At 41.8% G+C, this 27,097-nt stretch overlaps 1 protein-coding gene across 3 annotated transcripts in view; it reads right to left on the bottom strand.

Annotated features, from left to right (window-relative positions):
* Window positions 1-27,097, bottom strand: part of ZMAT4 (zinc finger matrin-type 4) — a 127,889-nt gene that overhangs the window by 87,724 nt on the left and 13,068 nt on the right. For 2 of the 3 annotated variants that reach the window (XR_015798128.1, XM_088151963.1), the window contains exon 2: window positions 10,436-10,540. Coding sequence is in view for 2 of the 3 variants with exons in the window: in XM_088151963.1 (XP_088008089.1) it covers window positions 10,436-10,540 (105 nt within the window). In the remaining variant the exon portion in view is untranslated. The remainder of the gene's footprint in view (window positions 1-10,435; window positions 10,541-27,097) is intronic. The other variant, XM_088151965.1, reaches the window with a different exon arrangement.

The raw sequence follows: 27,097 nt of genomic DNA, 5'->3' as shown, positions 1-27,097 counted from the left end.
AAAGTACCAGTTAATCAATCCTGGACCAAATAAAGAGTGAAGGGATGATCAGCAAGTAGAGACTTGCATACAGATATGAGAATGGATGGGATCAAAGAGGTTGTCCTTGGAAGTGGGACAGGAACTTACAACAGAGAGGTCAAAATGATTAGCATTACTTTAAGCTATGACCTGGAGTCGAGCCTATCTCAATGGCACCCAGATAACCAGACATTTGTGGAATTGGATAATGACATCATCAGGCACTGGAGTAAGGGAGACCTACCTTCAAGAGAATCCATTATAAACTGACCACAGATTTTGAGAGCCTGACCCAAAAATGGTACTCTATTGCTGAATCTTTAGAATTAAGCAGTTAAAATATCTTGCCATCGATTTCTCCTTCTCAAATTGTCATCCTTGCAGAACTGGGAAGGACTTTATTTTTTTTAACCATTTCTCCAGGGCATTGTGGGAGAATGAAAATGGTCCTTAGAGTAGCACAGAGAAAGTTGGTTACTACTTGCATAGAAGTTGAAAGTAAGAATAAAAATAACTCCATCCCCACAGTACACACATGGATAATGCCAAAATGATGAACTATCCTGTGCAACAGCTTTCCAAATGCTCCCTCACAAATAAAACAAACAGCATAACAGACAACTGTTACACCTGTCAGATTCTTGTGTGATAACTTTCAGCCTGTCAAAAATAGTTCAACACTTCCCTTCACAATGACAAGAGTTCACCCATCAACTCTGAAGCATGTGTTGCTACCCTGAAGTTGCAGCGCAGCCTTATCAAATAAGCAACAGACTAATAGAAGAGAAGATCTGTAGCTCAGGGTTGAACTGTGGAGTCCTTGGGGTTCTCTGAGCTTGGTTGTTTTCTTGCAAACATTTCGTTACCCTGAAGATGTTACCTAGCCGGATAACGAAATCTTTGCAAGAAAACAACCAAGCTCAGAGAACCCCAAGGACTCCACAAAGCAACAGATTTTTCCCCCTCTATCTGTTGTTCAGCTCCAGAATAGCACTTCCTGAATTTTCTTATCTTGATTGTTTATGCACTATTTCATCAACAGAAAATAGTGTAAGAACTTGTTGTCAGACTGAGAATGAGTCAAGCAACTGTTGTACAAAAGCAATCTGGACCTGCACACTCTTCTCGGGTCCATTGTAAGGCTGAGAAAAAGATTCAGAAAGTTTCTGCCATAAGGGACACCTAGATATATTGGTTCACTTGCTTGAATTTTTGTATCATTACTTATTTCACCTCAACAAATCTTGCTAAAGAAAACTCTGTGAGATTCATGCTTGGGGGGAAAAAAATCACTTCCAATTACCAAAATCTGACAAACAATATGGCTCAATTGAAAGATTACTTTGAATATCATTTATATTATTAGCCTATTGCTCAAGCTAACAGTAACCAGACGGGTCACCTATGACAATATGGCAGTTTTCACAGAAGCAGCTAAAACTCTGGATGTCAAAGAGTCAGAAAAATGCTTGCTTTGATTTATCTTAGCAGCCATCTCATTTTAATGATCTGCCCTTTCATAATCCCTGGAATTTTAATGACACCTATATATTGCAAACAGTTACAGAGCACAGAACAGAATGCAGTTTTTATAATTTCTTTAAAAATAAAAACAATTCCTCTTAGCTTGCGTATGTGTGTTTCAGGCTTGTTATTCAAATATTTTTAAAAGCCCTTGGAGCAGTATTCAAAGAACAGCTTAAGGACTACATGTGCATATTAATAGTTTGGCTCAACTCTAAATCTGAGTACAGTACAGCCTGGATAATTTTAATGCAAGATTTTTGGGGGAGGTTTGAGAAACAGTTCCATTTCTTCAGAAGATGTTGTCTATCAGGGCTCCTCAACCTTGGCGACTTGAAGACGTGTGGACTTCAACTGGGGAATTCTGGAAGTTGAAGTCCACACGTCTTCAAGTCGCCAAGGTTGAGGAACCCTGTTGTATATGACAGGATCCTAGGTAACACTGTGCCAAATTCTGCCTTGCTACTTCTTAAAAACGTCCTTCTCCCACAAAAAAGATTTTTGTTTTTGTACGTAATTTTCAGGATCCTTCAGAATTTTTCTAGAATTGCTTTTAGGAGTGATTTCATGCTGCTCTTGTTTTTAGTTATCCCTCAGCAGCTCTCTCTCCATTTTGGGCAAACGCCCAAGGCAAGCCTCAAAAGCCCAAATAGGCTCCCTACAAAGAAAGACTACCCATTGTATGGAAGCACCGTGGCCCAGACTCCTAATGGAGGCCTCACAACCCATCTTAGGCCTTCCTTGGTCAACAGAACTGCAAAAAAAGCCCTCAACAAACCCCACCAAGCCCCCTTCCACAGCCGGAGGTGCATGTTGTTCATATCCTTGCCAAGAGAGGCAACTAAACTCACAGACTGCAAAACAGGTGGCAAACGTTGGAAATATTCGGCAGGCATTAGCAAAAACACGGACATTCAAAAAGAACACGTTGGAGACTGAAAAGAACACTCTGTTGCTTTCCATCCAGTTACTAGTCTGTGCTTAACAAATCCATCCACCTGTCCTCACATCCCCCTCCCTGTGAGCAATTTTATTTTGTTTCATGGGATTTCTTTGAGTTGGTGTAGAAAATTCTAATGGATTGAGGGTATTTTTAATACGTGGTTCAAATCACATCACATACAAAACTGGAAATAATGGACTTTCTTAAATCAGTAAAAAGACAGAGTGATCTTCTAGCAGTAAATGAGGCAGACCAGATGGCTTTGAGGATATCTTATCCCTTTTCCTCCTCTTCTTGAGTGGCACCAGTGGGTCCCTGAAATGTATTTTCATTGCCACTGACGAAATGATTGCTTGAAAAATGAAAGACTTGAGCCATTGGAAGGAGCATACTCCATCTTGGGGCCAAAGTCATGTTTGTTGGCAAAGACAGATTTGGACACCCTGGTTTTAAGACAAACAGCTGCAAAGCTTTGGGCCCTGTGTTTGTATGTGTGTGCAGATGTATGATTTGCAGGAGAGAAACAGCTGCTATTGCACCTTCCCCAAACTCTCTATTTTACTCCAGTATAGAATACCTAGTTCAGAAACCCTCACTGGAGGAAACTGATTGCAGGAACAGGAGCCAGAAGAAACAAGTGGGCAAATTCAGCTTCCTCCTTTACTCCAATTTCTTTCTTATCTCATTGCTTTGCATCTCTTTACACAGAAGGGCTCCTCCCTGGAGCCTCAACCCCACCTGAATCCCAGCACTGGGAAGAGATTTCCAAAATGTAGTTGCTGCTCTGGATACCCAGGAGAACCAGAACAGTACAGATTCTTCAGGGTTTAGAAGAAGATGTTCACACTTCCTATCCAGAAGGTGCCAGAAAGCGCATGTGCTTTTGGTAACAGATAGCCCTGAAATTGACAACTCTGCTTGCAGCTCCATGTACTGGTGAGTGCCTCCAAGCTTCTATCTTTGAAAAGTCTTCAAATTATCATTCTTTCACTCCTCCAAACTTGACTATGATTTGAGGAGAAGGAAGGAAAAATGATATTTGTGTTTCCTACTGATCCCTTGGAGAAGGCCCTGGTCAGGATTTTGCCTTCCTCCCACCTATCCCTTGGCCTGTGCTGTAGTCAATGTCACCACCAGATTTTTATCAGGAAAAACCAATCTGGTCAATTTCACAATCCCTCCATGTCAGATTTACAAGGAAATCTCCATGTCTTGGGTCTCTTGTTGCTATTGTTGTTTATAAAATTAGTGTCTACTTGCACTTAGCAGTGCCCTACAAAGAAGCAACACCTCAAAATTTATTGTATTCAGACCTACCCTAAAAGTTAAAAATACCCTGCTTTGTGAGGAAAAATGGAGCATCTTTTAATAGACAAAGGTGACATTCTTGTGTTGTCCTTGTTTAGGAGGTAGGAACTGTTCCTCCACTCCATAGTGTAATCCTCTCTTTTAATTTGTTTCCACTTTGTTCTTTAACTGCAGTTGTAAGCCATAGGAAATCTCTGTCCAACAGTGGAACTAATATAAAGACCAGAATGATTTGTACACCGTGTTGGTGAGAATTATGCTGGACTAAGATGCTTGAATTCTGAGTCCTTCAGTTTTTCTTAAAAATAAAAAGGAGATCAATTTACAGACATCATGATTTAGGCATTCTTACTGTGGCAAAATCACATGACAGACACCTACACGCCAGCCCAGATTCCTCTTGGATCAAGTGACAGAGCACCAATGTAGTAAAATACATCATCACTATAATCAGAGCTGGTTCAGGATTTAGGAGGATCTCAAGCATGACACTTACTTGTGGTTGTCTCAATTTCAAAGGAGCACATATGTAATTTATGAATTCTCTTTGGCTGAAGGCTACAAGCAGAAAGTTCAGGTGATGCATCCCCCTCAAAACCCTTAGATGCAGCCTATGAAGTTCTGCCAATGCATCATGGCCCTTCAGATGAGGCCTCTCTCCAGAATGATCAGGAGCTGGCTAAGGGGGAGGAATCGGGCAAGACAATCCTGAGAATCCATGGCTTATGTCTGAGATCTCAGGGGATTCCCTTCTACCATTTATACTCCTGGATGCAGCTCTGAAGCAAATACAGTTGCTGAGCCTCTGAGGGTTCTGCTGGCTCCAAATTAACTACAACAGGATGGAGAAGGACCAAATTGCTGCAAAGAGCATTTTGGGAGTAGATTTCTCTGAAAAAGGCTGTTCCTCCCAAATCACTTAGGACTGGCACCCATAGAGAGGTTCAAAAGAGGCAAAACAGCAGAGGAAGCATGCAAGCCATACCCCTTTTGTACATGTGCAGTGGATTGCAACGCTGAATCCACCATCTTGCCTATTTGGAACCTCTCCTGCGTGGATGTGACTGTCACCTAGCCCCTGCAATTGAACCCAGCTTGACACTCCCACCCACCCAAGTTGCACCCTGAGAAGTGGGTCAAAACCCTGATACCATGTGCAGAAAGGAAAACTGAGACGAAGTGGGGCAAGGCTGATACTTGCTACCACCATTAATAAATGGAGCAAACCTTCATTTGTCTTTCCACTCCCTACTCCCCCAAAATCATAACAATTACAGCCTTCCAAAAGTGCAATGAAGCTGAGCAATGAAGAAATTAGTATATAAAAAGAGCAATGAAGAAATTAGCGTGCTTTTTGAAAAGAAAATGATGATGGCACATAAATTGATCTATTCTTGATGACACAGAAGACTGCTTATTGGACCAGGAAAGCTGCAGATGAGATTATAACATTTCTAGAGGAATTCCAGCCCAAGTACAGTTCTGCATTCAGAAGGAGGCAACAAATTATTATAAAATAATCAACTGTCTTCTGGGGTTTTGATGGGGAAGATTGTAGGCACAGCATGCAATCTTATTATAGCAATTCAAGACGGGTAGCATGTAATGCAGTTAGAGAACATGTTTGGCAATAAAACTATATTATGAAAAAAATGTGTTTTTGGGGGGCTCATTCCATTTGCATTTGATAGGCTCAGCCCCTACAAAGTCAAGTTGCTGTGCCAGTTCCTTTCTATATTTTTTCTATGTTTTCAGCATTTCAGAACTAGCAGCTTTTCTGCAAACTTCTGTTTTCTCTTCCCTCTTTTCTTGAGAAAATGGTGGAAAAATTCACCTTTTCTGCAGGGATGGAGAAATGAGATTCACCTTTACTGCAGGGATGGAGAACTCTTTCATGATCAAGAGCTGCACTCAAGGGGTCCAGGGAGGTAGGAGACCTGCAGTGGACAGGATGAAGATGCAACAAGAGGAGCATCAGGGTTCTTTAATTATTTTTCCTGATTTGGGGAAGGATTATTGATTCCAAATTGTGTTCTGTTGATTTTAGGCATGTACTACAATTTGTCTGATGCAGTCACCTAGGTGTGTAAGTCATTGGAATGGTTGTCAGACCTGGGTTGCAGAAATACAGGCAAATGCTAAATATCAGCACTGAGGCTTCGCACTGTTCACCCCTGATTTTATGTACAAATTCCAAAGTATTTCTAGAGCAGTGTTTCTCAACCTTGGCCACTTTAAGATGTGTGGACTTCAACTCCACTCCCAGAATTCTGGGAGTTCAAGTCCACACATCTTAAAGTGGCCAAGTTGAGAAACATTGCTCTAGAGGTATTTATTGATTCATCTACTTTGGCTTCTATGAAGCTCTGTTTCTGAAGACTCTGAGCGGCTTACAAATAGGATTACAACTTACAATAAGGCCCATTAGTAACAAACTACAATCCATCTGATATACCACCCTTTGAGAGCCACATCTTCATGTTCTTCAGAAACATAACAGAAGGGATGGTCCAGATATCTGGGGGTAAGATTGTATTCCCATTAGACTGAGGAGGCATTTCCAAGAGGACAGGTGAGCCCACAGGTCAGGATAACCAAGACCAAACCACAAAATCCTTAAACTGGTTCAGCATGCAGCTGCTGGGGTACTTTCAGGTACACCTACATTTGCCCAGGTAACTCCTCTATTCTGGGAGCTGCCAGTCAACTTTCAGGTGCAATTCAAAGGGCTGGTTATTACCTTTAAAGCCCTCCATGGCTCAAGGCCTGGATATCTGAGACTGCCTGCTGCCAGATGAATCTGCCCACCCAGTGAGATCAGGGAGGGAAGGCCTGATGAGGTCCCATCCCAAGGAGCTCTTGTTGTGTCTTCTCAGTAGCAGCACTTCTTATGTGGAATCGCTTGTCCTCAAACATACAAACTGCCACTTCCTTGAGGAGTTTCTGCAGAGATGTGAAAACATAGCTTTGGGATAGAGCATTTGGGGAAGGTTGTTTAAGCCTGCTTCTGGTGGAGGGGGCCACTATTGTGACATTGCGGTTAGCCATCATGGTTTTTGTTTATTTATCTTGTATGCTACTCAGAACCAGTTGGAATGGAGAAATGCTAGTAATAAATCCAATCGTTGATGTTCTTGGCATTTGTCCCACTTAGTTGCAAGGTCCACTTGTTTTGGACTGCAGTCACCTAGTTCTTACAGCAAAGCTTATCAATGCATGAGCAAATGAGGGGTTTTGTTTTTCAGCCGGCTTGTTGTAGGGCCTGAAGTCAGTTAGGGCTAGGAACTGGCCCTAAATCATCCAGCTAGCTTCTATACCTAAGCTGGATCTCCCCACCCCAAGTCAAGCACCTCAACCCCACACTTTGGGCTGAGAGGAACTGACCCAGAATCCCCCAGGGAACTTCCATGCTAGTCTCCTCACTCCTAGTCCGGCACTTTCACCAATACACCATTCTGGCTCTCTAGTGATAAAATCCTACTTGCAGTCTACACTCATCCAAATCGTCTTTCTGTTAACCATTAAAAAAAATGCTGCTTTCTGCCATCTTCTCAGGAACACCTTGCCAAGAACGCCTGGATTCAGCCCTCTGCCGTTGCCCAGCAGGCCAGCAAGCGTGTTAAGCAGTCAAGGGAAAGGTTAGGCCCTGTTGTCATCACCCATCAACGACCGAGCTTCAGATCCACGCAGAAAGAAGAAAAATAAATAAATGCTGCACTGATATTTTCAGTATACGTTGGGTGCAGTTCTCTGGCCATTTTGCAAAATAAAAAACCAAAAAACCCACCCGGAAGGTTATTACTGTAATCAGAAAACTGCCTGGCTGTCAATAGATAATTCTTTCTCTGTACACATTCCCACTGCAAGCTGGGGTGATGTGGGTTTTGCGCCTTGGTTCTTTTCTCAACCATGGTTGTCCGCCACAGTGTAGAGACCCCATAACTCATCTGATCCCAGAGGCTGGGAAGCGGGCTGAAGCAAAAGCAGGTTGCTCACTGTTTAATACCCATCCAGGGAAAATCATGCTGGTCGGTTTTTTGTTATAAAACTGACTAGAAACTGACCAGAAGAATTAAGATTTTACAGATCCACTCAAGAGATCCAAGCTAAGAAGGGAGGGCAAGGCGAGAGTTCCTCCAGCTGGAAAACAGCTCACCCATAAAACCAAGGAACCGCAAGGGGACACATTACAAACCAGACATTTTGCAGCTGGCTCAATCGCTCAAGCAGACAATGGCCTAGGAATGCGGGAGTGAAGCCTAACTCCTACACGGATGCATCCAAAGTCAGGCTCTGCAGTTGTCCTAGGAACTGGTTTGCCAAAACGGAGGAGACCGTATTTGCTGAAACACATATGGATCTTCCATAAGGACCCAGCAAGATCCATGCTACATTCCTGGTAACACACATACCCATAAAAATTCTGAAACTTAAGCAGCAGAATAAATGCTAAAATCACACAAATAAAAAGAACATAAAAAGATGTTCCATTTTTCCTGAACATCAAATGTTCACTGTCCATGTTCATCACATTCATTACAGTACACCCCGGCCTCCCCTAAGCAACTCAGAAATGTCCCACTCTCGTCTTGACAGAAAAGGTTGAAAAACATCATTTAACCTTGATAGCCATCAGGTCTTTTTCTGCCTACAGTACACAAACTGCAAATACATATTGAATCCAAGCTAGCAAATTTCCAACAATGATCACTAAAGATGAAAATATCAGCTCTGCCCCTTGAGAAAACTCTGGTACCTACGTCAAAATAATGCATTGCTCGTTGGTTAATGAAAAACAAAGTTGGTGTGATGCAAAAGCAATCTTAAATTTATTCTTTTCTTTCAAGCTTTTTTTTAAACCGAAAAACAGCCTTGTAGGCTACTGTCAAAAAAGAAAAATCTGAAAGGGAACAGCAGTTAAATCTCCCTTTTTCTGCCACTCTAAGTGCCCTAGCTGTATCGTTCTCCCTTTTTCCTCTTTCCAGAAGATTTTTTTCCTCTTTCCAGAAGAAAATAAATTTGGAGAGGGTAATTTGGATAGGAGGAACAGCAGGAGAAGAGAGGGCTAAGTCACTGAGTGTTCTAAAATTCAGTATATTAAGGTTGGACCATCTTTTCTCAGCCCTGGGCTACCATGGGTAAGAAGTGATGCAAAGTGGTGAGTGGTCAGTCACAATTAATATTGGCAGAGCTGGGATTATCCATATTTCTCTTAAATTTGTTTCACCAACTACACCACCAAAATACAAGGGATACAGAACCTGACAAAGATTTGCAAAGCACAGGAATTCCTAAGGTCACACCCCACAATAAACAGGTCCTACTATATATTCCTTTTCTATGTGGGGTTTCCACTGATGGATAGAAATGTCTCTGTTACGGGGTTGTATCACTTTTCACTTATATCCTTGTATAAATATATTCTGTCCCACTTTTGCAATACTCTGCAGATTAAAAGCTGCTTCAAAAAGCCCATTTATTTTTAAGCATACGTTTTTTAAGCATGTTTCTTCTCAAAAGACACACTTCCAAACGTGTTTGCTCTCCAAAGATGCCCACTTAAACTATATTTTTGAGCTAAGATTGCATATAGGCTTTCAGAATACGAGGAATCTGGCAGAGAATTAAATGTTAAATGCTACATTCATTTATCAGATGAGGGTTAGGCCAGTCTGTATTGAAATTCTCAGAGATCACATTGGAGCAAGATCGTTATTTCTGCTCAGCAGTGGGAAACTTATCAGCCTTAATTGTACAGCTTTGGCAAAGGATACCCAACTCCTCTTGTCATCGAGAGATTTGCTCTCGGGAGGGACAGGTAACTTTTTAAAACTGGCACATCATCGACTTCATCATTTTTATCCTCAGCCTTTGCAGAAGACATGATGATGAAAAAAATAATCCCACCAGAGCGGATGAGGGAGATAAAAATGTCAGTCCATTTTTGTAAGTTTTAAAGATGTGATGGTGGCTTCATAAAATCAGTATGTTAAATATTCCAGAAGATGAATCGTGGAGTTGGAAGGGCTATTTGGGCTCTTATATCCTCCTTACTACAGGAACCTAAACTTTGCGTTTGTGTGTAACAACAGACAACAGAGCCCAGCCTTATTTTGTATGACAACTTTTCAGACATCAGTTCCCTTTTCTGTCTCCTTTTTCCAAGGTTAAGCATACCCAGTTCTTTAGATCATTTCCCCACTATTGACTTAAAACATCTTCATAGCATCACCCAACTGTCACTGAAGCAGTATAAAGTCTGACTTTTTATGTCTGCACAATAGTGGTTGTGATGATGCTAGAAGACCCTAAGGTGGTCTTCTGATCATCCTCATTGTTTGTCACAGAACCGGTTCCAGTTTCTCTGAAGCTTTCTCAAAACTGGTGCCCAGAAATAATTCTTGAGCTCAATCATCTTAACTTTCTTTCTTTCTTTCTTTCTTTCTTTCTTTCTTTCTTTCTTTCTTTCTTTCTTTCTTTCTTTCTTTCTTTCTTTCTTTCTTTCTCTCTCTCTCTCTCTCTCTCTCCCCCCCCCCCATGAGGACACCCCTGCTTTGCATTTCCTTCATCTCTTCCAGACACTGCGATACCTCGCCAGCCACCAGATTTTCCCCCACCCTCCAGCACCACACGTCTTACCTCGTAATGAGCCACGCGTTGCGATTCCGATATTAGCTGAGCGCTGCATACCCTACAGTAACTTTCTGTAAATAATTCCTGATCGATCTCCGATGACTTCATCTGCTTACAAATAAAAGAAAAATGAAAAAAAAAATGATTGGGAGCATTACGATAACCTCCTTGGCACGTAACTGTTGCAGATATTAACTAGGGTTTCACACCAACCCATTAAAAGCTCTGAGCAAATACTTTTTTTGGGGGGGGGGGCTGTCAAATTAGAAAAAGTCAAAGTGGGCATAATAACTGAATCAGAGCATATAAGGAAAAAGAAATGCCTTTGCAATTATGTAGAAGTCAACTCCCTGAAGCCACAGCTGTCAGTGAGCCTTCAGAAGTCTCATCAATCTTGGGAGAACTTACAGAAAAGGACAAGTTAAAGTGCAAAAGCATTCAGCGGAGCAAAAGCAACAATGCATTTGAAGTTGAATGTTAAGTTTCATGTCAACCCACACACATTTCAAGATTTGGAAAGAAATGTATCTTGCCACTCAAACGTAACCAGAGGGAGACTCCATGTGATTTCTTTATGTCATCAAATCTTCCTTTCTCAGATGCTTCTTTGCCCTGTGGTTGGAGGTTTTTTTAATCTATTTTTTCCCCCCAAATTTATCTGGATGGGGATCCTGAGCTGAGTTGCTTTTGAAGGTCATGCAGGTTGTTAAAGTCTCAAAAAAGGGGGAGCCAGAATCAGGCAGCTAGTAGACTTCTGCTGAGGCCTAATGAACACCCATAGATTGCAGTTCCAAAACTTTATTGGGAGATTTTTCATGTTTGGAGGACAGAATAAGACAGAAAGCCCCAAAATGTCCTCTCCCTTCCCCCAAAACGGGATAAGTGCACAAGAAAAGTAAGGATGTGAATCATTTTTTAAATGAATGGTATTTATCATTCTACTTTTTAAAAATCTGAAATAAAACAAAAAAGATTGCTCTTTGCCTGCCTCCAAATTATCTTCCATGTTCATTCATTTAAAAATAGGTTTATTTGGTTGTAGATTCAAACAATATGTTGTGTTGAATGTTACTCTAGCCTTATTTTGACATGGATCTTTCTACCTGGATAAAATAGGATAAGCTGTTTATATGGTTTTGGTCTGCAGTGCCTTTGCTAAAGGAATTTTCCAAAATATATTGGGTTACAATACAACACAACACAACACAACACAATGCAAAACCTCACTCTCTTCCTTTGGGGTGGCATGGGGGGTTTCCTTCTGTTCATTCCTGCACAACCTCAGTGGCTATCAAGTTGGTTAACTGTCAAACTTAATTGAAATTCACTATTAAAGCCATTAAAGTCCAAAACTGAAAACAGATGAAAAATCTAAGCTCAAAGCAGAATGAAACAGAATCCACTTGGTTAAAGGCCAAGAACAAAGAAACCAAAACCTACTAGAAATCTTAAAATAAACCAACAGTTTGAATAACCCTAAGACTATGACACAAGTACTGCTGACCCCACGCAAACAGATGCAGCAGAAGTTAGGAATTTATTCCAAGCACCATCCCAGTTTGGGCTCTTGCAGTCTCTTCTATGGAAACAACTTGGCTTTTATTTATTTATATTTACTTATATTTCAAATTTGTCACTGCCCATCTCACTGCAGAGCAACTCTGGGCAGTTTACAATAAAAAGAAGAAATATTAGTTAAAATAGAATAAATATACATTACAAAAGACTTCCTATATAAATAATAAATATCTTAGATTCGGGGAGCGTCTTCAAGGGGCTAGCCACCCCCAGGGTTGGTTATATCCCCTCTTGCCCCACGTGAGCTGGCAGAGCCAGGTCTTAGCCCTTTCCAGAAGCCCAGGAGAGTAGGGGCCCACCTGACCTCTGGGGGAGAATATTCCATAGGGCGGGGGCCACAGCAGAGAAGGCTCTCCTCCTGGGTCCCACCAGTCAACATTCTTTTGCAGATGGGGTCTGCAACATACCTTCTCTGCCTGACCAGGTGGGACAGTTGATGTAATGGGGGTGAGACAGTCCCTCAGGTAACCCAGACCAATGCTATGTAGGGTTTTAAAGGTGACAACCAACACCTTGAATTGGACCTTTTGCTTCAGATGGAGGTGCATTAATCTCAACATCAAGGCCCCCTTTTCAATTCCCATTTCATCTCACCATGAGGGAAGCCCTCTTGCTAGGAAGATGATCTGACCTACACAGCTCATCCTGCCTCAGAAAAGAAGCCCTCTTCACTTGCAAACCTGATGGAAGGGCACAACGTCCAATTTAACCGTCGGCTGCCCCCAAACCTTTTGGAAGACGTTGCTCTATCAGGAAGAGCTGTATGAGATCTTCAAAGAGTAATAAATGCTTTGTTCCCAGAATGCTGCCAATGAAATACATGTCCCAATAAATAATGCATTTGCATTTTGGAGATTTAATTTTTCGAAGCTGAGGGTGTTGGAAGGTGGAGAAAAGGAACAAAGGGTTCTAAATAAGATTATAAAATGACTAGGGAGAAAGCGGTTGGGTCAAGGGGATGCGATTTTGCCCGTGCAATGCATCAGGGCAATTTTGGCCCACTGGATTTTTGTTGTTTTTTAGTTTTGTTTGTCAACTTAGTTTTAGGTAGGTTGGTTGGTTTTTATGGTCCTTGACTGAGTCATTGAAATTCCACAGCACTACTTCTCATGTTTCCTTTTTAAAAGAAAATAAGAGCACCGAGCCTTTGCTATGACCAATGACTCTTAAAGAAAAAAAAAAGTTCTCCAACCATATCATTGCTTTGATACCATGCCCCTGCAGCTCTTGAAGGTCAGAAAAAAAGGGGGGGTCAGCTTTCCTCCACCCCCATAAGCCACAAAAATGTAGCCTGCCCCTAGGATAACAGATCAACTGCTGTCACAGAGAAAGGAAGGTGCTGCCGGAACACATGGTTTCCTCATCTCAACCTCTGCTGGTCCATTATCCCAACAGAAGAGAAACTCTGTAGCTCAGGGTTGAACTGTGGAGTCCTTGGGGTTCTCTGAGCTTGGTTGTTCTCTTGCAGACGTTTCGTTACCCGGCTAGGTGACATCTTCAGTGCTAGAAGGGAGTGAAATTCCACAGCACTACTTCTCATGTTTCCTACATGAAATTCCACAGCACTACTTCTCATGTTTGCTCTCTGTTTATATACAGAGGGCAAGCTACTGTACATAAACAGAGAGTAAACCCCACTCCCATCTAGCACAGAAGATGTTACCCAGCGGGGTAACGAAACATCTGCTAGAAAACAATCAAGCTCAGAGAACCCCAAGGACTCCACGGTCACACATCCATCGATCCAGGGCTTCTCTGAAGCTTGCATGATTGGATATCTCCATCCCTGCCTCTACCTTAAGCAAAGCTGATAAGGAAGCGCTTTGCTTTGCTCACCTCCACCTTCCAAGGACCTAGAGAATTAACATCCATCAGCCCCCTCCTTGGCCGCTAGATCTGAAATACTCAGTTGAGTTCAGAACGTTTCCAAATGAAGCAAGTACTGAATCTTGCAAGCAGAAGGGGTCTGGAAGCACCTTTTCTAACAAATGTTATTAAAAGGCATAAACGTTCATGCTTATTTCGAGCTTTGCTTTGCTTTTCCCCTCTGTGCTTCTCTGCCTTAAGCCTCACAGTTGTGGATAATTGCTATACAGTATCAGGCTCTCAGGCAGTTGACTTAAACCGAAAATAATCATTTTCCCAGGCACAAATTGCCCAGAATCTTCTTAACTAATTGACTGAAGTGAAAGTTTAGCTGCAAAAATGTCAGCAACTGAACTATTTTCCGTTAGAACCAATTTATCTCCTAATACATTAGGGTGGGGCCTTCCATAATTTCTTTGTGATGGCTTTATTGTGAACAGGCAATTTTCAGTTGGTTGGTTTAATTGATAATGACTGTAGGTTTCTATTTCCAGAACCATCTCCTGAATCCTTATCAGTCTGAGAACAGATTCTTCTGGGTGGTTTTGCCTACTTCTGTCATATCACAGAAGTTCACTCACTGAAATAGAAACCCATACACACACTGAAACATAATTTGCCACTGAAAGCTTTCTGGAGCCAGCATCCCACTCTTTGTAACTTCTTTGCCTGTTGACCCAGCACCACCAGAGATAAATTGGACAATCGGAATAGAATAAAGCCTTAGCAGCTCAGCCATTCTTAAAAATATTGGGAAAATGGCATTTCTGGAAGGGATTTGCAAAAGCCAATCATCTCTGGAAAGTCTGCATCACTGAGATGAGTCTAGGTCAAGCCAGGGTGATATTCATACATACCTACCAAACATTTTCCCCTTACAGAGCTGCTGTCCAACTTGGTGCCTCTCTTGATTTTCAAGTTGAGATTTGGGACTAGATGTTCCACAGCACCTGGGAAAGTCAACTTTTCTCTCCAAAGTCAAACCCTTTAGCATTGGGCAAAGGGGAGAAATGAAAGATGGCAGTTGGGGGTCCCTCCATCTATGCCTTAGATAAAAATCTCCATTTTTTTCAGAAGCTGTTTTTAAAGAGGGGAGAGAGAAAGTACAATCTTTTTATTTATGTGTAGTTGCCAAATATATATCTCACCTTTCCTCCAGGGCCTCAACAAGGGATACATCATAAGTCTTCCTCCAGTTTTTCCCATAAAATCAACCCTATCGAGTAGGTTAGGTTGAAAAACAGTAACTGTCTCAAAATGCCTTCATGAATTTCTCTGGATAAGACAGGATTTGAACCTGGTTCTCTTGGGTTCTAGTCCAACTTCCTCATCCCTATGCTACACTAGTGCAATCCTGCAAGGCAGGAAAGTAACTGGGTTGTTGGCTGAGACCAACATCCCTGTTCCCCACAATTCACAAGCAGCCAAGCAGAGAGTTCCAAAAAGCTCTGTCAGGCATGAAGGAAATACACCCTGTTGCCTTGTTTGATGCATGCATCCATGTTTACTGATGTCTCGGTCCTGTAAGTGAAGACTTAATTGTGGAAGTGGTTTGTGAATGAACCAGATTGGAGCCATTTTTGTGTTTAAGTAAAGCCATCTTGTCCTGTAAATAGAGTCTTTGTACTAGAAGGAACAGCGTAAAGGAGACAGCAGGAAAACTGTACTTTCAGATTTGCAAGATTCTGTCAATTATAATATTATAATAATATATATATTATAACAAAGTAGAATTAGTTCATCTGGTCGTGTTTCCTACCTGGTCTACCTGGTAAGGCTGACATCAATCTTGCAGGTATGCAAGTACTTGTAAGTACAATTCTCCCACCATCTCCTTTACCTCTGAGAAATTAGGGATGGTCTCTTCTGAGCCTCTTGCCCCATCCACTGTCCAGCTGAGGACTATGCTGTCTCTTATCTGACCACTCCCTAGGCAGCTTCTCTGGGCCCAGTCTCCCGAGGTCATTCCCACATACCATTACACCTGTTACAAAATGCAGCAGCCTACACATGGCATGTAAGAACCACTTCTGAAGTATAGCACTTATATTAGGCAGGCTGCATTAGGTACCAGTGTGTTTCCAGATACAACTCAAGGTTCAGGTTATTACCTGTAAACCCCTATGGGGCTTAGGCCAGGGTACCTGGAGATGCTCTGGGGTCCTTGCTGGGAAAGATTAAAGGGGGCTGATCCAGAAGAAAACTTTTTCTGGGTTAATCCAAATCCATGGAGCATGCTACCCCTGAAATTCATATAGCCCCCACATTCCTACCATTATGATTACATGAATAATATGTACCCAAAAATGCAATAAGACAATATCTTTGAATAGACCCTTTTTCAGGAAATTCGTAATTCTTTTCCTGAAGATCACATCTCCAAATAGAGTTGATCCCCCAACGCACACCGTTTTGTATCCATTTCGGATTAACCCGGGAATTGCAAACTGGAGAGGCATGCAATGTGAAAGCAAGAAGCATTCACCCCCACGCGTCAGGATGCAGGGCGAGCATCATCCTTATTGCCTTATTGCTCTCTAGTTTAATGATCCTGGATGATGGTTGGCACTGAAGCCGCAGGGATGCAGGAGCAAGTCCCAGTTATGAGTCACTAGACCGCATGACACAGCCTACAATGGGAGGAAACAGAGATCAGAAAGCAGCCCCCAGCCCCCACTGTGAGTGCCATTAAAGAACCCGACACCACCCCCTTTGCAGTACACTGTACTTTTCTTGCACTCCAGGCAGCCAAATGTCACCAAGACGTTCCCAGCAGTGTTAAATTAAAATGTCACCCAAATAATATCAATAATTTAGCCAGGGTTTTTCTTCTACCTTTATAGTATATCAAGGAGGGGTGTTCTTGTTTTCAAATAGGAAGGCATAAAGTGATGCTTCCTGCCCCCGTGAACAATGCATTTACAGACACGCAGGCAGAGGGATTTTCTTGCACATTTTGGCAATTCCGGTTCAATCTGCTGAAAGAGACTTGACTTTGGAAATTCCATTTAAAGGAAAATAAAATTCTCCTTTTTTATAAAATAAAAAGGAAATTCTCACAGTGAAGTCTGGCGTTCTTGCACTTACGTGGTGTAGATTATGAAGGGAGCAAGAAATGTATGTCACTACCCTGTTGTTCATTATATCAGGGTTCCTCAAACTTTGGGAGTTGAAGTCCACACATCTTCAAGTCACCAAGGTTGAGGAACCCTGCATTAGATGATCATCTGTCCAGAAGTCTGCATCTCCATGGTTTCCCACACTTCATCCAGCCCCAAGGGGTAAGATCTTGGACCTCTTTCAGTAAGTGATGCTTCAGTCTCCATTACAAGACAGTCCTGCTCTTGAGAACTGGTTGGATAATTTATTCTCTCCATTGTCTACCTACTTCTCTGCTCATAAATTTGATGGAGAATTTTGAGAGGTCACTCATGGCCAGCTCTAGTTTACACAGAAGAGTTAATATGGATGTCATGCCATGTTTGGTTAGTTTCAACCTAGCATGTTATGTGAATCCAACCACTGTAGTTTGTAAATCATAGCTTATGACATTATGAGTGATGCGGGCTACAGTGGCTTGTTATCAAACCATGGTTAAAGCAAATGTTACAGAGCCACATAGCCAATGGCTGAAAGAACAAAAATTAGCCAAATCTTGTCTCAGTTAGCATTCATTCTATCATGAACTTGTTAAGGCAAAATTCCCAAATTTGCTTGCAACAGAATCCACGGTGGAATTCTTTCTCTCATCAACATTCTTTGGAAAATCACTTTTGTTCATTTCTCCTTAACCAACTGAATGAAAATGGTGAAAAATAATGTAAAAGAAAAATTCAGCTGCACCCTGAGGACAACGAATACGTTGGCCTTTCAAAACATATAATTCATCCTGGAAGCCATAGTGTGCTCTCAGGCCTAACTATCAAGAGGCTTTTAATAACGGATTCTTGACTCTGGATATTTTTAAATATTTCCCCAACTTTCTTTAAACCATTCACTAACAAATACAGCATGCTACATATTTTAAGTTACTACCTGTCTTCTTCCAATAAAGATGTCAAAAGATTGCCACGTACTTAATTGTAAGCCAAAATTAGAAACGACATGTTGAAATGGGAATTGTAGCGCAGCCTATCTTAAGGTCAGGGGTAAACGAGAGGCCTGCCATAAAAAGGGAGTGAGAGAGACTTCTATCATTTTCCATTAGGATCATAACATACATACACATACACCCACACATAATTAAGGCTAGCAAACATCACTCACAACTTCTAGAGTAGCATTCCCCAACTTGGTAACCTCCTGTTTATAACTGGGATTATAACTATAAAGTGGCTGTAATCATCAACCCTTCATCATGCTAGCTAAGGAGAAAAAATGCACTCCAGCAGATGCAGAGAACACCAGGTTTGGCTATCCTTTTCAAAAACAAACCAACAGGAAAACAAAATATTAACTAGTGCACTCTAAAATACAGTTGATATAACCTCAATAATGAAATAATGCTGTCTAGGTACCTGCCGTGCAATTTCTTCCCATTTTTCTTCCTTTGCAAAAATAAAGCTTCTCTTTTTCCATGGTTGCCCCAGGGTGCTTGAGAATTTATTTCATATTTCTCCTAGTAAATTTTTAAAATTTTGTTTACCCTGGCAGTGACAATGGTTACTGCAGTTTTTATTTCAATTACACATGATGCCATCCCTCTGAACATTGCAAAAGTCCTCTCGAAGGGTTGTCTCTAAGAATTATTTAGAAGCATGGGAAATCAGGGAGTTGTAAACAGCCAACGAGAGGATTGTAGGATGCAAGACAAAACATTCACACACATTCCTCGCTCACCCATCACTAAAGAAATAGAACACCTCACCCATGAGAACTTCACTAAAAGTCTCCTGTCCTTTGAATGACATTTTGAAGACCAACTTCCCCTTCATCCAAAGGAATGAGAACTGGTAGCAGGGGAAACTACAGGAAACATGAATTTGGGAAAGAAAAGAGAGCAACGTCTGGGAGAGAAAGGGCTATGAGATGGCTTGGGAGACATGTTCATTGGTGTAGGAATAAAGATAACTCAAGTAAGAGCACCTCTGATTTTATCTTGGATGCCTTCCAGAAGGGGTTGAGCAGCCACAACGGGATGCTTTCGTGTGCCTTCCTGCATGAAGCAAGAAGTTAGATTTGATGGCTTCAAGGGCCTCCTTTCAGCCTATGTTTCTACGATCTGTCCTGTGATGAAGAATTATGGGGAAGATTCCAACTATTCTCTGGGCTGGCATTTTCAGAAGTGCTAGGAATGGTACAGCTTATTTGCAAACAAATATGAAAAGAAGGTATACCATTCATAGCAACTATAGCAGTATTTCTCAACCTCAGCAACTTTAAGATGTGTGGACTTCAACTCCCAGAATTCTCCAGCCAGCATGCTGGCTGGGGAATTCTGGGAGCTGAAGTCCAAACATCTTAAAGTTGCCGAGTTTGAGAAACACTGATCTATAGACCTCCCTTCCTACAAGCTGCTGACACTCAGACCAAAGATAATTCTAAAGGCTAAACACACTGCACTGTAGTCATCAAAGTCCAGCACCCGTGAGTTCAAATCCTGATAAAGGGTTGAATCTTCAATATATAAGACCTAACCTATGGGGCTACCTACACCTGACAAGTTCCAACAAGAATGAAACCAGACATATCAGCCTCTGCTGATCAGTAGTGCGTATAACATTATTTCAGAGTGTTGGAAGAAGCACAGGGGCAAAAATATTGCAAGACCTGGCCAAGGCAGCCAATGGCATAAATCACCTTACTTATTATGCCAGCAAAATGTGACATCACCACAGGAAGGACTGAGTTCTGCTATGGTTTGGTACCATGGAGAAACGCTAAGCCAAGATTTCGTCAGTAGAAAAATGGCTAGGAATGCCAGGGAGCAGATGTGTACACATGACTCATTGCACTGGGAGGCATTATACAAGGTTAATGTTTCAGGTCCTCAGTGAAGGAAGCAAGAGCTGCATCAGAAGACAGGGATAGCATCTGGCTGAGTTCTGTGATCATCAATCAGAGTGAACTGGTGGGATTTATTTCCAGCTATACCTGCAGACATTTGGGCTATAAATGAGCCACACGTTAAGATGATATAAATATGGTATCAAGTCACCAATGATTCCCTCCTTCTCCTCCATTTAGATGCACTGGTCCCATAATGTGTTGGTTGTTATGGTAACAGGGGTTTCATCCAAACAGCAGCGTGTATCAGTTTGCAAGAACTTAGCCCCAAGCTTTGAGATTCTTGCTGCTATGAAGGACAAGGACTTCCCAACAGAGGACTTTGAGTGCAGTTGGATTATTTAAATGCACAATCACCTTGGGGCCAATTCTGTTAGCCTATGCCCAAGGGATGCTTAGCCCCGAAAGTTGCATGCACAGAAAACGTGTGCATGAAAAAAGAATGAATCTAAGGAATCATGCTTTCTTCCAAAGAGAAGAACAACGCGCATAAGCAGCTCAAAATGTCCATCTGCCTTTGAATTAAGGTCACAGGTCTACCTCAGTTGATTTTGTGGGGCTCACAGTCCAGCTATGGTTTCATAAACATCTGGTTGAACTCTACTGGTGCTCAGGACTTGTGGGTCTGAGACAAACTGAGCTGCATTACTTCCTTGGCTTTCTTGCCTGCCCCCACAACCCCACACATTTAACACTGACCCAAAACTACTAGTGGAATCAACAGGAGCTCATCTTTTTTCCAGGGCCCAGGCAAACTTTGTCCACATCAAAGAAAGGTCATGAGGATTTGTATACTAAACACCACTGGGATTCTAATAAAATAGACTTGTATTTTGTTGCCACCTCTTCCTTGATTGCATGCATTGACCAAAATTTCTTGAATTTGATCTTCATTTTAATATGGAATAAGGATACATGTCTCTCAAAGCAGTCTGTTTCTAGTATAAAGTTTCTAGCAGGGGCTCTAGCGCTTTCTAAAATTAGAGATATGAGTTAGTGCCTTATGTTGACAAGCTTTATACTTCTCATTGATTCAGGATGCAATTTGTTTGCTTTGGGCTGAGCGTCTTGTTCAAGCTCATTCATGTGATAATTCATAATCTACAGCTTGCAGCAGTGTGAACCCAAGTAACTGTGGCTAAGTCAACAAGGCACAGTTAAGCCATGGTTTAGTAAATGGGCAAATCTAGTTTCAGGCTGGATATACACACCACATTGATGTGGTTTGCATAGCATGTGAAATCACCAGAATGATTTGCAAACCAAGATTAGTAGTCTAGAGTGCTCTACAGACTCACTTGTGCTTTGTTTGGAAAAGCATGGTTAAGTAAACCATAGTTCAATAATCAGTGTGAAGACATTGAACTTAAAACTGGGCTTTATTTAGTTTATAAATCAACAGGCCAGGTCAGGAGTCTTTTCCAGGTTCACCAGAAGATGTGGATATTGAAGTTGGGGCCTCCTGCTTGCAAACCTTCTGCTCTACTGCACAGCCATGCCCTTCCAATGCTACCATCAAGCCAAACATCAGGTGGCTTTATATGTCCTCAACCCACAGCAGACCTTTGCAGTCATGGTTAGCATCTTGGCCCTTGACAAACTCCCCGCTATGATGTCACTTCTCCCCTCCAGATCACAGAATTATGAGCGACCTCAGTGTGAGTTCCTGCAGAAAGCAGGAGAAATGCCAACAGGCTGCTTGCATTGTCTGTCTAGCTACTGCTTGCTCTCCACAAACATCGTGCTGACTGAGAGGGACATAAAAAGAAATCTCCCACAGATTTCTTTCACAGCAAAGTAACGTGATCTGCCAACGCAAGGTCATGGATAACTGTTCTGCAAAATGTCTGAGAACAAGTCATCGGCACAGATATACACACAAAGCAACGTATATATTTGGAAAAACGCATAACCCAGATCACTGCTCTTCTTGTAGTTAGAACTGGGGAGGGAGGTTCTGGCAGGGGAATTCCTTACCCCAGGAATTGTTGCTTAATTCGTTACTCCCTTCCTTTCAGTCAGCTTACCAATTCAACAACAATTCAATTCTGTGCTTCATATTCTCCACTATAGTAGTCTCATGAGTACATGTTTTCATTCCTAGAGAGAATTTATCACCGTACCCAGGATGAAACTCTGATACTACCTGTATTGAATGAATTACATGTAAAATATATGGCCATCTCATCATGCAACGACCCAACACTCTACCCCTTTCACCAGCACTCTTTTTCCTTTCAAGAATTTCCAAAGCACCTTCACTTTCATCAGACTGAATGAGAACGGAAAAGGGAAAATGCAGAGGAATGTTTCTGCAGGACACATAGAGAAGCATCTTCTTCCTGTACACCCAACAACGGAAACCCAGACACTCAAACCTCTTCTGGATTTGGACTGTGGAGGCAGAGGAAGCTCTCTGTCCCTATTCCTGTTCTTTATAGCACTACTGTAGTCATTTTCTGTTTCCACAAAAACCTTTGGTCGAGGCAAGATTACATGGTCCTATATACGTCCCCATTTCAAGCATCAGGGTTCTTCATTTCATTTCATAGGACTTCTATAAAAGTCAAATTTCCCTTAAGTAAAACTCTGTGATTATATTGTCATATCTATGTACAGGAATGTCTGCAAGGAAGGATTAAAAATCAAGTCAAGGTAGTGGCCATAATCATAGGATGGAAGCTGTCCTTTTTTTACATCCATCACAATGCATGAAAAAAGGGGGTGAGGTTTCTATTGCACAGCCACGGTCACCATAGGGTCTTTCTTAACCCTCCCTGTGGACACCCCATCTGTCTAGTTCAGTGTTTTTCAAACTTGGCATCATGAAGATATATGGACTTCAACTCCCAGAATTCCCCAGCCAACATGCTGGCTGGGGAATTCTGGGAGTTGAAGTCCACACATCTTCAAGCTGCTAAGGTTGAGAAACACTGCCCTAATAGGTGCACAGTGAGTTTCATTTATAATGCTGACTCCTAAACACAAGTTATAAATCATCATACGACAGTGATGTTGCATAGAGCCTGGCAACACCGTATGTTGTGGCAGGATTATTGTCCGAGAGCAGGAGGGAGGTGTAAAATTGCCCTGGGCGTCCTGGATATTTTCAGCTGCATCTCAAATAAAAATGAGAGTGAAAAGCAACATAACAGTAAAACAGGCAAAATATAACAAGTTGGCAGGTAGAATTGGTAAACTGGTACAATACTGGAGAAGGATAACCTAGTACCCTTCAGATGTGTGGGACTTCAATTCCTGTTAGTCTCAACCCGTAGAGCCAGTAGAAAGGGATTATGGGGGTTGCAGCCCATAAAAACTACTGGGCAATGGGTTTTTTATATCTATCTTTACACAAAGTCACATTTTTACAAACGTTGGGTTTCCCCAACTTACAGGGTTTAATTTCTTGGCAACGATATGGAGACTTTTTGGCCACTGCTGTCCAGCCCCACTCAGTTGGGCAAAACAGCGAGGAAGCAATAATTCCACCAACTTCTTTACTGCTAGTGCTGAGTTTAAACACAGAATTCTAGAAACTGCCCAAAAATTTTTTTAAAAATCCAACCTTCATTTTTAGAGAGTTCATTAGAAGGCAGAATCGTTTTAAATGATTTGAAATGCTTCTTCCCAGATTTCTTTTCACCTGGGCTAAAGTACCATTTATGATACAAGCTACCAACAGACTCCTGTCTCTTGACTGTTTATATCTAATCTCTCTTTAATTATTTCTCTCACATCTGCCTTCTTCACGGATGTTTTTTCAGCTACTCAACCAGTCCCGCAATATCATGGTACTCTCCATCCACAGACTAACCACCATTAATCTTCTTTAGCGTCCAAGATCAGGTCAGTCAGCTCCTACCACTTGCTAAGACATATCTTTTTATATAACTATGGTCAGCATAAAAATAGCAATTCTAGCTTATTAATAAAGATTCTTAAATAGATCTCCAGACTGCTTTCTCCCCCATATGTTTCAAGTGAAATATAGTTGGGTCCTGAGATTGTTTTTAGCCAGGAATGAATCTGGAACCTTCTATATACAAAGAAAGGAATGGCAGTTCTTCTCCCAAACTGATTAAAAGCAGTGATCACTTTATAGTCCCAGAAAAATAAATTCTTGGTTATCAGGATCCTAATTGGTTGATTGTTTTGCATTAAAAAACAACAACATCAGATCTAAAATTGCACTCCTAGAATCTTGGCCTCTCCTTCAACAAATTCTTCCTTTGACCTTAATGAAGTTTCACAACCTTTTAAAAAACGAGCATAAATAAATAAACAGGGGGCCCTGAACTCCTATTTTAAGCTAATTTATGTGAACTCTGAACCGTCCATCTGAGATCCTTCCCTTTGTTGCTTTAACATGTTCAGGTCCTTTTCAAACAATAGCCTTTTTTATACAGGCTGCACACTGCACCATCGTTCACAAGCTGGAAAGAGACACTTGTGCCTGTGTTACACAATTTGGAGGGAGAAAAGGCACTAAAGTGCGATGCGGCATTGCACATCCTTCAGGGTTTATAGGGTCTGACCTTCCACACGCTCCGTGCAGTAAGACTAGAGGAGTGAGAAAAAGCTTTGCATCTCTTATGAGAATCTGAATAGATCATTCTTTCTGGGCTTTGCTAAAGCACAAGAGGATAGTCTGCGCGGATCATTAATTTGCAAGCTTTTAACATATTTTGAATGTGTCATGCAAATTGCAAAGAAAGGCCCTTTGGTGGGGAAGAGGATTTGAAGGGCAAAATGCAGAAATTGTTATCCGTATACCAAAGGTATGGCTGGGAAGGGAAGAGGGAAAATATCTGTTTTAGATCCCTAATTTATTAAAGGTTGAAGGATTTGCATACCATCGTGGCAGATTTTATTCATTCAGTCCACCTGGATGCATTGCATGGATCCGATTGACTTCATGTAATTTTCATTCAGCCTTCCCTGTATTTTTTCCCTCTTACAACTTGGCTGCTAAAGCCAAATTTGAAACATCTCCCAAATTTTCTTCCCCTAAAAAAGAGGCTCGCTTTCTACTTTATTTTTGGCTGTCTGATAATGTTTTCTTCATTTCTCTGAGGTTTTTGAGCTGGCTTTATTGACGCAGGGAAGTGAGAAATGCTGCTGCCTGTGATTTCTCTTGCACCTCCTTCTTTGGCCTCCAAAGTTTCCAATTTGAAAAGTTTTCTTGGGGGAGTTCCCTCGAAACTGAACACATCAACCATAGAGGGGAGCTGGTAAATAATAAAATGATGTCATAATTCAAACTCCGCCCCTTTGTATTGGGTTATGATGTCGCAAGTCCGTCAGGGTGGAGCTTGTGTTATGACATCATGACTCACATGTCATCATTTGGATGAAATCTCAGTTTGCTACAGGCACCTGAGGAATCACAGAAAGGCTAGAACAGTGTTTCTCAACCTTGGCAACTTGAAGATGGGTGGACTTCAACTCCCAGAATTCCCCAGCCAGCATGGCTGGCTGGGGAATTCTGGGAGTTGAAGTCCACCCAACTTCAAATTGCCAAGGTTGAGAAACACTGGCCTAGAAGTTGCCAAATGCCAGAAAGGGGATTGTATAATGAAAAAGAGGGTGTCAACACATCCCTTTGGGCCAGGTAATCACCAAAAAAGTGCCAGATGATCTCACTCCTCTCAAGAACGCAACGCTCTTAACTTCAGAAAGACGTGTCGAAAACAAATTCTCTTTCATCCAATGGAAAGAAAATTGAGAAGACAAAACTACGGGACCCTTTTTCTACAGGCAATACTATTCGTTACAAGATGCTTTTGGTCATAAGCATAAACCGACTTACACTCCAGACAAAGCACCGTTCAGAAGGACCCTCACATACTCCTAATTATGCATGGCTAATTTTACTTCTTTCTTCACTCCCTATTGGTCTTGGGTCTCTCGCTCCATCCTTCTCAGGCCATTCCCCGAAGCAGAACCAATGCAATTAAAAGGATATCATCGGTTATCCCGCATCACATTTGCAAAACGTATCACGGAAACGTTGGAAGACATAAAATTAAACTAACAGCGGTCCCAGCCTTCCCAACCTGGTGATTCCATGCTGGTTGGGAAATATAGGAAGTGTAGTCCAACCTTTTGGAGACCTCCCCCCCTGGGGAAGCTTGAGGTACACAATATGCCCTACTTCCTTGAATCCAGTTTTGGAAGCCCCTTTTTGTTAAATGGGGCAAGACCAGCACTTAGGAAAAATACTGACAGCGTTACAGTTAACCACGAATTGAAGCAGCAATACAATTAGAGAGGAATTAGGGAATGAGTCCCTCAGGAGTGTTTTCCCCAATTCAAGGTTGCTTTGTGAATTAGATCACACTCAGAAACTTTATTTCTTTTGGGTTAATAAATATTTGCAAGCAAACGGAAGACATCGAGAGACCCTCCTAACCCCGAGTCGCGCCTCCGACTCGGCGGCTCCTCTTCTCTTCCCTTACCACGGGGACCAAGAGGCACTCCTGCTCAGAGGGAAATAAGCTAAACCAGCAACTACCAAAGCCACAAAAGCAACAGCAGCATCACAACCTTGGTTCTGAGGAGGGGAAGGGAGGAAGAGATGCTTAGCAAGCTCTGATCACCTGCATGGTTTTGGGGTGAAACGAGGGCTGCGTTTCTGCCACACACTGGGCTAAAATGGAAGTGGGGAGTTCCTGATTCAGCATGTTGCAGAAACTAGCCACCGTCTTCATCCGCTACATGAACCAGGCCGTTGCATGAAGCCAGGGCACTGAAGGATCTGTTTGGGCTTTGTGCATTTATGAACTTAGCAACTGTGTTTTGTTGATCTGTTTTTAAATTGAGCGTGCTGCATTGTCGTCCTTGTATTAATCCCACCAGGATGCTTCTGGTACACCATAGAACTGATTAACTATTTCATATTTTTACAAAATAAGGGGCTGGCACTTCATTTCAATCTGCAATATACTAGCTAGGAATTACAGAAGTGGAATCTTAGGTTGACTGTGCTGGGGAAGGTGATAACAGAATCGACCTGTAGATATTTATGAAAAGTAGCTTCCATGCATCAGTGCACTACACTATGGTTTGCTTTAACTAAACAGCAGTTGACTGGCTACATGTATTATACTAATAATACCATGGTCTATTAACCTTTTTTTTTTTTTTGGTGTCTTCGAGTCAGTCTTGGCTTCTGGCGACTGCCTGGATAAGTCCCTGCAGTTTTCTTGGCAAGAT

This window comes from Python bivittatus, unplaced genomic scaffold, assembly GCF_059951505.1.
Source record: "Python bivittatus isolate LINGU-HERP-01145 unplaced genomic scaffold, Pbiv_v1 ctg000680_np1212, whole genome shotgun sequence".
Lineage (NCBI taxonomy): Eukaryota > Metazoa > Chordata > Lepidosauria > Squamata > Pythonidae > Python > Python bivittatus.
The sequence above is the reverse complement of the archived record's forward strand: the minus strand, read 5'-3'. Positions and strand labels throughout refer to the sequence as shown.